Genomic DNA, 13,499 nt, shown 5'->3' with positions numbered 1-13,499 from the left:
AGAGCTATTTGGGCTCTGGTCAGACTAGACCAAAGAGGGTTTCATGTACCTTCCCTCATTCCCTTCTGAATTGTATACCCAACCCCCCAACTCACATAAACAGCTTTAATGGCTGTATAATGTTTACTGAGTATAGGCACTATAAATTAGAATGGCTTTATGATCTTAAGGTCTAGGCAGCAGGACTCTGCAGAGGGCATGAGATTGTCTAAGGTCAAAGCTCTGCCAAAGGTGTGATTATGACAAAAATGCCATAGAATTGGGCTTTTTAAAAAGCTCAGAATCAGGCAGATGTGCCATTGAGAAATAACACTTAAAAGTCTTTCAAATGCTCAAAAGCACACAGAAAAGGAAATTAACAGGGCTCAAAATGTGTCCCCTAAGGAGTGGATATACACCAGCAATGAAAAATTTAAAGTGAAATTAAGAAAACATTTCCACTTACAGTAGCAGCAAAGTGAATAAAATACTTTTAAAGAAATTGTTTAAGGGCAAAACCTGGAAAATCATAAGGCGCTGTTGAAAAAAATGAAAGAAGACATAAATAATGGAAAGACATTACATGTTCATGGATCGGAAGACTTGACATTACTATACTGGGAATATGCTCCAAATTGATCTATACATTCAATATAATCCCTATCAAAATCTTGCTGGCTTCTTTGCAGAAATTGACAGGCTAATCCATACAGAAACTCAAGGGACCCAGAATAGCTAAAGTAATATTGGAAAAAAAAAAAAAAAAAAAACAGAAACAAATTTAGAGAACTCACACTTCCTTATTTCAAAACTTACTACAAAGTTACAGAAACCAAAATATTGTGGTAGTGATGCAAGGACAGACATCTAGACAAACAGAGTAAAATTGAGAATTCAGGCCAGGCGCAGTGGCTCACTGCTGTAATCCCAGCACTTTGGATTAGGCAAAGCCTTCCTGAAGATGATGCCAAAAAAACATAAATAACAAAAGAAATAAAGTATATGACTTACACTTCATCAAAACCAAAAACTTTTATGCTTCAAAGAATATGAAGAGTCTGGTCTGAGTGCAGGGGTGTTTACAACTAACTGATCACAAGCAGTTCCAGATTTCTTTGTTCCTTCTCCACTCTCACTGTTTCACTTTTCTATCTTAAAAAAACCCATCAAGAAAGAGAAAAGACAACCCACAGAATGGAGAAATTATTTGCAAGCATAAATCTCATAAAAGACTTGTATCTAGAATATATAAAGAGCTCCTACAACTCAATAATAAAAAGATAAATGATCCAAAAAATGGGCAAAGGACCTGAATAGCTATTTCTCCAAAGAAGATACATAAACATACATGGAAAAATGCTCAATATCACTAATCATTAGGGAAATGCAAATCAAAATCACAATGAGATACCACTTCATACCCACAGGGTATCTATAATCAAAAAGAAAGATGTAGTGTTGTCAAGGACATAGAAAACTGAAACCCTCGTATACTGCTGGTAGGAATGTAAATTGATGCAGCCTGTTTGGAAAACAGTTTGGCAGTTTCTCAAAAGGTTAAACATAGTTACCATATGACCCAGCGATTCTACTCCAAGAGAAATGAAAACATATATACACACCAAAACTTATACACAAATGTGAATATCAGCATTCTTCACAAAAGCCCCAAAGTGGAAACAGTCTAAATGTCCATCACCTGGTGAAGAGATAAATAAAATGTGGTCTATCCATACACAGCATATTACTAGATGCAATGAAATATTGACACAGGCTACAACATGGATGAACATTGCAAATATCATGCTAAATGAAAGAAGCCAGTCACAAAAGACTCCATGATTCCGTTTCTGTAACATGCCCAGAATAGGAAAGTATAGAGGCAGAAAGTAGGTAAGTGGCTGTCGAGGGCTGGTGGTTGAGGTGAAACGGGGAGTGACTGCTAACGGGTACAGGATTTCTTTCTGGGGTGATGGAAATGTGCTAAAATTGATTGTGGTGATGGCTGCACAACTCTGTGAATATATACTAAAAAGCACTGAATCAGGTTCAGCACTTTAAATGGGTTAATTATATGGTATGTGAATTATACTCAATAAAGGTGCCATAAAAAATGGAGAGAGCTGGCTCCACCCTAATCCGTACATGCCAGAAGCCTGACCACTTCGAATCATAAACCAGTGTGTCACTGTGTAACTAAATGTTGAAGTTAATTTGTTTTGAGCCCACAGGCTGGCCTACACACCAGACCCAGGGGAACTTGATCACTCCCCAAAGAATGGCACAGGGTACCATGGCCTCCCAACTCCCAGAGGGAAATCGTATAGTAACTCTAGAAAACACGATTCAAACACCCAAGACTGGTCTCCCATTGCAACAGGCTGCTCCCCTCAGGCTCCCCAGACCCCCAACTCCATGCTGGTGACAGACGGGGACACAGGGAGTATCAGGAGCAGCAGAGCTATTTGGGCTCTGGTCAGACTAGACCAAAGAGGGTTTCATGTACCTTCCCTCATTCCCTTCTGAATTGTATACCCAACCCCCCAACTCACCAAATTTGTATGTTGAAGCCCTAATGCCCAACGTGATCATATGTGGAGACAAGGCCTTTGGAAGATAACTTGGTTGAGATGAGGTCATGAGGGTGGGGCACCCACGCTGGGATTAGTGCCCTTACAAGAAGAGATGACAGAGAACCTAGTCTCTCTCCCCACCATGTGAGGACACAGCAAGAAGACAGTCATCTGCCAGCAAAGGAGACAGCCGTCACCAGGCTCTGACCGCACTGGCACCCTGACCTTGGACTTCCAGCCTCCACACTGTGAAAAAATAAATTAAGCCACCTAGTCTATGATATTTTGTTATGGCAGCCCAAAGTACCTAAACCACCTTCCATACCCAGGTTGCCCTGGGGATAACCACAGCCAGTGCCCACAAGCCAGGCCTGGACCCACTGCCACCAAAAGGATACTGCCGTAGCTTCTGCCGCTGGTCCATGGAGCCTGAGTGGTGGATGATCTTGCGCAGCCCCAGCACCCAGTGCTGGGCATCAGCTGGCGAGGGGGCGATGAGGTCTAGTGTATTGCGCTGGTCCTTGAAAACAATGGAGAAGCAGCGGTCCTCGGGCACATCACGGGCAAACTTCTCCAGACCCTCCGTGCGGTGCCCCATTCGCACCTCCTGAATGTCCTCGATGGAGACTGCAAGAGGGGGACGGTGGAGGAGAGAGGGAGAGAATGCTCTGAGGTCAGTCCCTGACCCTGACATGGCCAAGGCCACAGTGGAGAGGGCCATGGCTTGGAGACACAGAGCCAGGGCCAGAGTTCAGGCCTTGAGTCCAGAGGGAAAGGAGAGGGGCAGAAGGTCAGATAAGGGGGGACAAAAAGGAGAAAGGAAGACAGAAACTGAGGGGGAGCCAGAGCATGAGACACAGTCATTGCAGGCACAGTGGAGATGCACAGGGAGGGACAGAGAGTGAAAGAAAGACAGACTTTAGCGGCAGAAAGGGCACCTGGGACCCCAGGCCTGCTCTCTCAGTGATGGGGCGTGCGGGGCCCCAGGGAGAGGACTAGGGCAGGGCTGGGCTCTTAGAGATGCAGACAGACTACTCCGGAGTATGGGGCCCATGACAGAGAAGGGCCACACACCCTTCTGACTGTATTGGACTTTGGGTCTGTCCTGACCCGACAAAGCCACAAGAGCCACCGGGCCCCTCTCCCGAACATTCAAGAGACTGGAACCACCCTCAGTTAGCCCCAGCCCTGGGGTCTATAGACAGAGGGCTGAAGACAGAGGGAGAAGCCCTGAATGGGAGAGGAGACAGAGTCATGCCCTCTGTGCAGCTGTGTGTATCCTGACTTCAGGGAGCCCCTTGGCAGGGGATACAGGAAGACTCTGCCTTCCCCAATCCCAAGAGGCAAACTGGAGGGTGCCCTGAAGGGGTCTGAGAGATTACATCAATCTGCCCTTAGAAGAGCCAAGGGGAGGGCCCTCCCCTCACAGCCCAGCCTTCCAAGCTTCAGGGAGATGCCAGGCCCTGTCTACCCCCGCTTCCAATGTGCCCTCCGTGGCCTGGCCAGGAGCCAGTTCTTCCAGCCAGGCTCATGCTGCTCCTCCCAGCAGTAGGATCCAGGCTCTGCCCCTGCCACGCCCCCATCCTGAGCCATCCTCATCCATCTGTCCAGGCTCCTAGATGGTTCTAGCTGAAGTCCACCTGTCCCTCCCTGTGCCCATCCACTCTGAGTATCCAGGGGCCTCCTAGCCACCTGCAGGGCCCACAAATGTAGCATGTGCCAGCCTGGGCTGCAGGCTTTGAGGAGTGGGACACATGAGCCCAGGGCCATCTCGGGGACAGAGGATAGCACTGCTTAATCCTTCTGCCTGCAGCCCCTGGTGACCCACACGGCCGCACACAGGGTCAGCTGCAGCTGCCTGGGTCAGGAATGAAAACAGGAAGCCTGAGCCATGGAACGCCCCAAGGCCAGCGCCCTTACCCGCACAGAGAGAAACTCCAGATGCTTTCACTTCTGATAACACCTTTGGCCTCTGGGAACCGGAGTTATGGGGGTGGGTAGTAGTGGCAGGATTGGGGAGACTTAAAAAGCTGGAAGCAGAGCCAAAGAAAACTGGGCAGAAGGGGAGGCTATTCCAGGCCTCCCTCACCTGGCCTCTGTTTCCCAGAGGGTAAAGAGCAATTGAAGACAACAGTCTCACCGCTCACCCAGAGAAGGGAGGCAGCCAACAAAGCAGGCGCAGCACGAGACCTGTCTCAGGTGTCTGACTGGCAGAAAGCCCCCTCAGGCCTTGCTCCATACCTGCGCACACCTGGCTCCCTGACCCTGGACCTGGCTCCCTGCAGCTCCTCCTCCTGGCAGGACGCAGCCCCTCAGCCTCCCATTCATGCCTGTTCCTCCTCCTCACCCTGCACCTTGGCTCACATGGGGCCTCCTGCCTGCAATGCCCTTCCTGCCCATCTGCTCACAGCTGTCGCAATACAAGGTCCTCCTCTCGCCAGCCCAAATGTGGTTCCTGCAAGGAAAGGCCTGGGTCTTGCACTCCTCTGTCTCTCGCTTCACGCTTCCCAAGAGCTAGGTACACACTGGGAGTCATGCATATGTATCGGTAGGTAGGTGGGCTCCAAGGAACCCCCAGGGCTCAGAGTATAGGATCTCGTTCTCACTGTGCTCCCACCCACCAGCATCTAACAGGAAATCCCATATCAGGGCAAGAGCCCCACGAAGGAGCCTGTCTGGCGCCACAGACAGAAAAGGTCAGGCGGTCACTCCTGTACTGTGTGGCAGCAGGCTGAGCTGGGGCTCCGTGTGTGTGTGTGGTTTCCTCAGAATGTTCTGGAGCCCCTACCCCTCAGACCCTCCCGGATGCCCTGCCCTGCTCGGAAATCTTCCATGGCACACAGCCCCAAGCACTGTGTGGAGAGCCCCAAGGCTCTCCGCAACTGGTCCTGCTCCCGTCCTGCCTTACCTTCAGCCCCTCCACAGGCCACAGGCTGCCAGGCCATACCTTCTCAGGGTCCTGTCCAGTGTCCTGAGGCCAGGCAGACCCTTTCTGGGTGAAAGGCACCCTCCTGGGGCACCCTCAGCGGGTAGATCCTCCCCTTCCTTATGCTCTCCTCCTACCTGGGCTTATCACCCATGTCCAGTCTCACTCCCCATAGACCTGCCCCCATCTCCCCACCCACACCTCAGCCAATGGCAGGAGAACAGGCGAGGGATCTCCAGGGTTCTTGACTACGTGAAACCCAGGCTGCAATGATTTATATGCACTGTCCAATTCAGTAGCCACCAGCCCTCTAGGGCTATTTAAATATAAATTAGTTAAAATTAAATAAGAGTGAGAATTCAGTTCGGCAGTCACACTAGCCACATTTCAAGGTCTCAATCAATAGCCACAAGAGGCTAGTGGCTCCCATGCTGGACAGTGCAGATATAGAACATTTCTGTCCTTGTTCAATTGTAACCATCAGCCTCAAATTTCCTCACCAAGTAAAGGTATAGAAGGAGACATCTCACTTTATAGGATCTTTAGGGAATTCTTTCCCTTAAAGGGCAGAAGTGAGCAGAGCTTTCTTCTCCCTGAGGCATTGCAGAAGGCTCTATTTGTGGCCTGAGACTTGGGTTCCTTGGACTTTTTAGAAGCTTCCAGAAAGCTCTCAGACCCACAAGCGCTCCCCAGCAGTGGCCTCTGTCTGTGTGTCCCAGTCCTGCTCTGCCCTAACACCCCTCCTGCAGCTCCAGTCCCAGGGAGGAGCTGCCTCCTGTGGCCCCAGCTCCCACCCTGGCCACTCAACCCCAGAAGTACCTTATCTGCCTGGACCTTGGGCCTGGCTTTTGCCTTCACCACACCTGGAGTCCTGATCCGCCCAATTTCCCTCCTCACAAATGCCTGGGCGGAGGCCTGTGAGTTCAGGCAACACCGTCCAGCTCTCTCCCTGCTTCTGAGCCTGGCTGTCCCCATCTGTGGTCATGGTTAAGTACCCCTATCCCTCAAAAGCTTTGCCATTTCCATGTGTGGTCCTCGCTCCATGACTGCCCTTTCCAACCCCGACTAGGCTTCAATTTCCCGACAGGCAATTTAACTGGCCCCGCTCCCCAACACCAGCCAACCTCAGTTTCCCCATTGGCAGTTCAGGTTGTACAAATGACCTATGCCCCACCAGGCCAGGCCTCAGTTTCCCCGTCTGTGGTTTTGATCCATGAGTGACGTTTACATTTACCCAGCCCTGAGCAGATTCCACACTCTATCTCCTCTCCTGTGACCCCAGGGCACTTACACAGCTGGGACTCCGGGGTCCGCATGACCTTGCGGGACTCCTGCCAGATGGTCTTGCAGTCCTCCTGCAACTTGTAGAAGCGCTCTCTCCTCCATGAGCTGGACTTCACCTTCAGGAGCTGGCTGCCCTTCAGCAGGGCCTGTAGATCCTCATCATCCTGCAGGCCTGGGGATCAAAGCCAGTAAGATGCCACCTTCTCCACTGGTTTCCCTGATGCCCTAGGCCCCACACTGGCCTTGCCCACCTCTGGACCCTCTCAGAGCCCACTTTTCACCCAGCCTCATCCTCAGCTCTGTTTACTCCTCCCTCCTCCACCCACGCTCCAACCTGCTCCCAGTGCCTACCTTCCTCCAGGAAGTCATCCCTGATTGCCAGCTAAGGTGACCATGCAAACGGGACACCTGCCCACCCAAGACCATACTTATACACTGTGACCTACCACCCACAGCTGAATGAACAAAAGAAAGGCAGCTCATTCAAGAACCCCTGGTTCCTAGAAGACCAGGCCCCTAAGAAACGTTCTGAAAGATGGTTTTGAAAGATTAGGTGAGCCCCTCCTGGTCACACTTAGGGGTCAGAGTGAACTGAAGGAAGCTGGGATCAAAAGGTTAGGCAAAGCAGGGAGACAAAAGGGGGACAGACACAGAGGGAAATGGACCCCAGAGCATCATGGAGCCAAACAATGTCCCAACTCCAATAGCTCCAGAATCATTTGTGCCTAGGTTCAGGTGCCCTTCCCAACAAGCTGTGTGACCTGGGCAAGGGACTTCATGCTGCTGGGCCTCTGCTTTCCTGTCTATGAAATGGAGATAATAATAGCAACCACATCAAAGGGAAATTCTAGGTTCAATGAGATGATGCCTGAATCTGTGCAGGCCCTGAGATAATGGCAGTTGGGCTTCTTGGTGTCAACATTGTGGTTACTGTGGGACCCTTGTGCCCATCTCTGCCACCCTTACCCTTGCTGTCCCCCCTACCTCTGACTTGAGCCCACATGGTGTATCTCTGATCCTTGCCCCAAGAAGAGACAGATGAGTCCACTGTAGCCTGTGTTTGGCCTGCTGGGATGGCCCTGTCCCTCGCTGCCCCAGCCCCATCTCAGAGTGCCCAGGGCCTGGGACCCTTCAGGATACAACAGCTTTTTTTTTTTTTTTTGAGACGGAGTCTCGCTGTGTCACCCAGGCTAGAGTGCAGTGGCGAGATCTCGGCTCACTGCAAGCTCCGCCTCCGGGGTTCACGCCATTCTCCTGCCTCACCCTCCGAGTAGCTGGGACTACAGGCGCCTGCCACAACGCCAGGCTAATTTTTTGTATTTTTAGTAGAGATGGGGTTTCACCATGTTAGCCAGGATGGTCTCCATCTCCTGACCTCGTGATCCGCCCGCCTTGGCCTCCAAAGTGCTGGGATTACAGGCGAGAGCCACCGCGCCTGGCCAGGATACAGCAGCTTTAAGGTACAGTGCATCCCTTTCCGAAGCTGAGCAGGTCCTGTCCCAGAGCCCACAGAGAGGAACCTGGCTGCTTGCCCCAGTCCTGCCCCACTCTTTTGCTGCTCTCAGAGGCATGGGCTCCCAAAGATGCGATGCCCTCAGTCCGACCAGGCCCAGACAGGAGGCACCGAAAGGATGCCAGAGCCTTCCCCACCCAGCAGGTCCTGCACCAACTGATAAAGTTGATAAAAGTGACCCCAACCCTTAGTAACCCACTGGTGTAATATAGAAACATCTATAAGGGCGTATGTGTGCGTGTATCACCCTAGCCACGTATAGTCCAGCAGCCAGCTCTGTTGAGAGCCAATCAGCCACTTCACTTCTCTCCCCAGAGCTATGTGACCCATCAGCAATCTCTGTCCTGTGCTCCAGCACAGTGGCAGCCTCCGGACTTCAAGTGTCTAGTCTGAGGGTCTTGAGCCTAAGCCTACGTGGGGAAGCCCTCACAAAGCCACAGGCCTTTTCTTTTCTGAGCCCAGATCCCCAACAATGGATGGCCTCTCCCATTTTATCCATGCCCCCTCCCCCAGCCAGCCTGTCCCACATATATTCAGGGCTCACAGAACCCTCTGGACCACTTCCCCAGCCTTCAATCGCTCACACATCTCTATCCCTCCCCAGTCTCCTGCTTCCAGTCAGAACAGAGGCCAGTGCTAACATCCACCTCCTATAGCTTTAGGCAACTCCCTTCCCTCTTTCTGCTTTTGTTCCCCCATCAGCACTGGGCTAAGAACAGCGTGGGGGAGGCATCCCTGGGCCTCCTCGGGGGTGACGGTCTGATGTGACCTTCCTCCACCTTTCTCCCAGGTCTGTCCACCCACTTGATGAGCTGTTCTGCCTTACTGTGAGCAGCTCCCTCTTAGCCCAAGGGGAGTCCCAGTGGAAAAGAAGGGGGCTCTGATAGAATATTCCCAACTACTGGCTGTGTCTGAGGAGCCTGAGACAAAAGGAGGGAGAAGGGAGTTCCCAGGCTGCCAGAGGACAGGGCCACCTCCGGCCTCCAGTGGGGAATTCCACTATCCCTTCTAAGGCTGATGTCCCTCTAAAGCTGAGAGGGACATCTCCTTACCCTCTGCCAGCACCCTGCTGGGCATACATCAGGGCAAGCCGCTGCTGACAGCACATATGGGGATGGAGCTGGGAGCCAGGAAGTAGAAGCTGAGCACCACCCTCCTGTTCTGGAAAACACCATGAAGAGATGACATGCTCATCCTGTCCTGGAGCCAGGCTGTGGCCCTATCTACAGTCAGGCAGAGATAAACCTCCAGCTGCCAACAATAGTTTCTAAAAGGTGGATATCAGTTCCAGAGTGATAATTCCAGAAAGGTGATAGCCACAGCCCTCTGGACCATTAGGAAACCTGGGCAGGTGCCCTCATCTCTTAGCCTCATTTGGGGCCCTTCTGTTTCTGAAGCTTCTGGACTGCCTGCCCCACCACCCTTGCTCCCTTAGTACCCAGAAAGTCTGTGGCACCCCTCACCCAGCCCTACTCAACCCAGTCATAGTATTAGTTTGGCCCAAAAGTAATTGTGGTTTTTGCTATTACTTTCAATAGCAAAAACTGTGATTACTTTTGCATCAACCTAATAGCTTCTCCTCCTGTGCGAGGGTGGTGGTGAGGGGCCTTTGAGCTGACCCTGGGTTGACCTTGCAGCCTGCCCAGGCTAGCTGTGCACAGTGAGACTGCCATGTGGTGGGGCATACAGGGTGTTGCAGGTGCCAGTGGGAAGCTGAGGGAGGTGCCAGGAGTCCTGTCCCTATACCTAGGGTGATGCATAACGAAGACACACTGGGACTGGGACCCACCGCGATACAGAGCTACACAGATATGGCCACACAAATACACAGACACACACTAGACCACCACTCACACAACCTCAAAGAGACAATGAGCCACACACAATGACACACTGCCCCCCAAAATTACACACTGTCACAGGGAGTTGCACAGTGTCACACTTAGTCACGCATAGCCACACAACATACAGTGCCAGAACATGATGATGATGATAGAGGCTCCCATAATAATAGTTAATATTTAAAGAAGATACTGTTCTTAGCACATGCACTTAATTCTCTCAATAACCCTCTGAGGAAGGCACTGTCATTATTCCCATTTTACACAAGAGGAAATTGAGGCTCAAGGAAGTTGCATGGTGGAGTCAGGACTCAGAAGCAGGTAGCTTATCCACAGGGTCAGCACTACGAAACTTTATGAAGCCACTGTGAAGGGACACACTGCCACAGAGTAAGAACATCAGAAAATCCATATAACACACACACCATAACGGAATGACAAAACCACCCAGTCACCCTGGGTCACCCACTGTCACACTGGTTACACAGTCACACTCAGTTGAACGGTATCACAACAGATCACACGCTGTCACACTGGGTTACAAGCAGCCACCCTCAGTGCCACAATGTCACACACTTTGTTTCACATTACACACCATCACCATCATTACACACTGCCCCACCACAGACCACAGGCGTGACAGAACTACTCAGTCGGCACTGGGTCCCATACTAGATCGCCACTGTCACACTCATCACATACAGGCACACTTTCGCACAGGATCAAATTGAAGCACAAACTCTTGCAGATCACCTCATTGGTTACACAGTCATACCTGTAACACACCAGGCCACACACCCAGTGCCTCAGAAATTTGTAAACAGGAGGGCATCAGGTGACAAGGGATGGGGAGCTTTGGAAGGGCTGAGTTAAATCATGAGAAGGGGTTTCTTATTACCCTAGTACTCAACCCGACGTGCTACCACTGCAAACACTGCCCCACAGTGGGCCACACACTCACATAAGTACTAAACATGTCCAATTAAAGGCTCCAAGGCAAATGGCCCCAAGTTAAGGGACAAGTGTGGTCGGCGTCCTGCTCCAGCTGCCTGCCCATTCCCCGCAGATCTCAGAGTGCTCTGCGCCCCTTACCCAGCCTCCGTCCATTGAGCGCCGCCACCTTAAGGCTCTGCTCCTGCAGGTAGAGCTCCCTGGAGCGGCTCCGGCTCCGGATCCCCAGGCACTGCATGGCGCTCCGCAGTGCCCCTGCCTGCGTGGAGCAGGATCCAGGACAGTGAGTGCTGCCTCCAGTGTTTTATGCTCACAACACCCACTGCTCTGGTCTAGGGGGCGGAACTGTCGCCCTGGAGGGGAGCAGGGGCGGAGTCCAGGAGTGGGAGGGAGGAGCTAGACTTCGAGAGGAGAGGCTCACTCCGGAGGGGCGGAACGAGAGAGAAATCCGGGCTGAGAGGGTAGTCAGACTCTAGGAGGAGGAGCTAGTCCACGAGGGGCGGGACCTATGCCCCCTGAAGGTGAGGCGAGAGTGAAACCCAGGCAAAGTGAGGGGGTTGGGGGAGTCAGAACACAGGAGGCGGGACGAGAAGAAAATCTGGACTAAGGGAGGACGGAGTCAGACCCCAAAAGGCTGGGCCATCGAAGAGGGGTGGGACCAATGCCCCCTGGAGGTGGGGCGAGAGCGGCGTCGAGGCGTGGGTGGGGATAGGGGGTGGATCCAGAACCCAGGAGGCGGGACAGAGGAGGTGCCGGGTCCCGCGGAGGCGTAGTGGGACAAATCCATAACCCAGGAAGCAAATCTGTGTCGAGGGCCAGAGGCCAGAAAACGGACTGGGGGCGGGACCAGAGCCAAGGCAGCGGGGCGAGGGAGGGGTCAGGCCCAGAGGCAGAGCTCAGGCCGGGAGCCTGTGCTCCAGAGGCTACGTGGAGGCAGAGCCACACCCAGGAAGCAGCCCTGGGGCGGGGCCGGGGCCCAGGAGGCGAGCTTGGGAGGATCCCGCACTGGAAGGGCGGTGTCCAGGCAGGGAGGGGCGGGCCCTCGGCTTTGGAGGCGGTGCAGGGGCGGAGCCAGGGCCCTGGAGGCAGTGTGGGCGGAGTCTGACAGGGAGCCTGAGCGGCGAATTCTAAGGCCACCTTGGAGGCTGACGCAGAACCGAAGGGCTGGGTCTGGGGAGAAAGAGCTGAGGGGAGTCCCAGTGGGAGGAGGGCGGCAGTCTCGCGGGGACCTGAATGGGGCGAGGCCAGGCGGGACCGGGGATAGAGCCTGGGCCAGACACCGAGCCCCTCCAAGTATGTTACTTCAATTGCTCAACTAATTCATTGCGACTCAGCTTGCTGTTGCCTCATTTGTGAACCTCAGGTGGGCTTGTTTGCTTCTCTCGGTTTGACCACCAAAGTGATCATCCCCAAGGTGCTGGATGCAAACGAAATTCTTGAAAAAATGCTGATCTTAAAATGAGCCCATTAACCCAAGCTGGTTTTCATGAATACATGAGAACGACTGTAACTTTGCAGAAAACTTTGCTGCCAATATGCTCGGTAACAGTGGGTCCTTTCGTGTACATCACAAATTCCCTTTCATTCACCCAGTAATTATTTATTGAGCCCCTACTGTGTGCCAAGGTCAGGACACCACCCAGAGGCCTGACTCACTCTTTTACTCTCAGCCTCTGAATAGTTCCCCCAGTTCGCTTCACTGCAGCTCCAGTCACCAGCATTGATAGTGAGTCACTGGCAAAGCCGGTTATTGGCACAGACAAGCACAGCAGTAATAACAAGAAACTGAAGCGCAGAGTAACTTGTCTAAGGTCATACCAGAGAGAATAAATCATTAGCAAGATGAATAGATGGACAAGGTAAATGAACTGAAATATGAACACGGAAAAGTTATTCTTCTTTGGAGAGAGGAAGCAGAGTGCAAAGGGAGCCTGTGTTATGGAGAAACTGTGCAGGGGTTCTTAACCAGACCAAAGACCCCTCAAGTACCTGTAGATAGAATAACATCTCAAAATAATTGGCTTCCTTTGAATTCTTATGTATTTTATTTTCTGTGTTTAAAAACATGATCCTGGCCGGGCGCAGTGCCTCACACCTGTAATCCCAGCACTTTAGGAGGCCAAGGTGGGAGGATCACTTAAGGTCGGGAGTTCGAGATCAGCCTGGCCAACATGGAGAAACCCCGTCTCTGCTAAAAATACAAAAATTAGCTGGGCGTGGCGGCGGGCGCCTGTAATCCCAGCTACTCTGGAGGCTGAGGCAAGACAATCCCTTGAACACGGGAGGTGGAGGTTGCAGTAAGCCAAGATGGTGCAAACTGCACTCCAGCCTGGGTGACAGCGAGATTCTGTCTCATAAATAAATAAATAAATAAATAAATAAATAAATAAATAAATAAAAACATGATCCTGAGAAAGGGTCTACAGGCTTCA

General features: G+C 52.0%; 1 protein-coding gene across 1 annotated transcript in view; it reads right to left on the bottom strand.

Moving 5' to 3' along the window:
• The window catches only part of PLCD1 (phospholipase C, delta 1), a 17,957-nt gene extending 5,959 nt beyond the window's left edge, over positions 1-11,998 (bottom strand). Inside the window, exons 1-3 of the mRNA XM_011999510.1 lie at positions 11,209-11,998; positions 6,770-6,934; positions 2,951-3,179 (exon numbers count right to left, since the gene is read on the bottom strand). Of these exons, the coding sequence (XP_011854900.1) occupies positions 2,951-3,179; positions 6,770-6,934; positions 11,209-11,305 (491 nt within the window). The 5' untranslated portion in view covers positions 11,306-11,998. The remainder of the gene's footprint in view (positions 1-2,950; positions 3,180-6,769; positions 6,935-11,208) is intronic.
• Between the last annotated feature and the right edge of the window lie 1,501 nt (positions 11,999-13,499).

This window comes from Mandrillus leucophaeus, unplaced genomic scaffold (genome assembly GCF_000951045.1).
Source record: "Mandrillus leucophaeus isolate KB7577 unplaced genomic scaffold, Mleu.le_1.0 Scaffold595, whole genome shotgun sequence".
NCBI classification, from domain to species: domain Eukaryota; kingdom Metazoa; phylum Chordata; class Mammalia; order Primates; family Cercopithecidae; genus Mandrillus; species Mandrillus leucophaeus.
The sequence above is the reverse complement of the archived record's forward strand: the minus strand, read 5'-3'. Positions and strand labels throughout refer to the sequence as shown.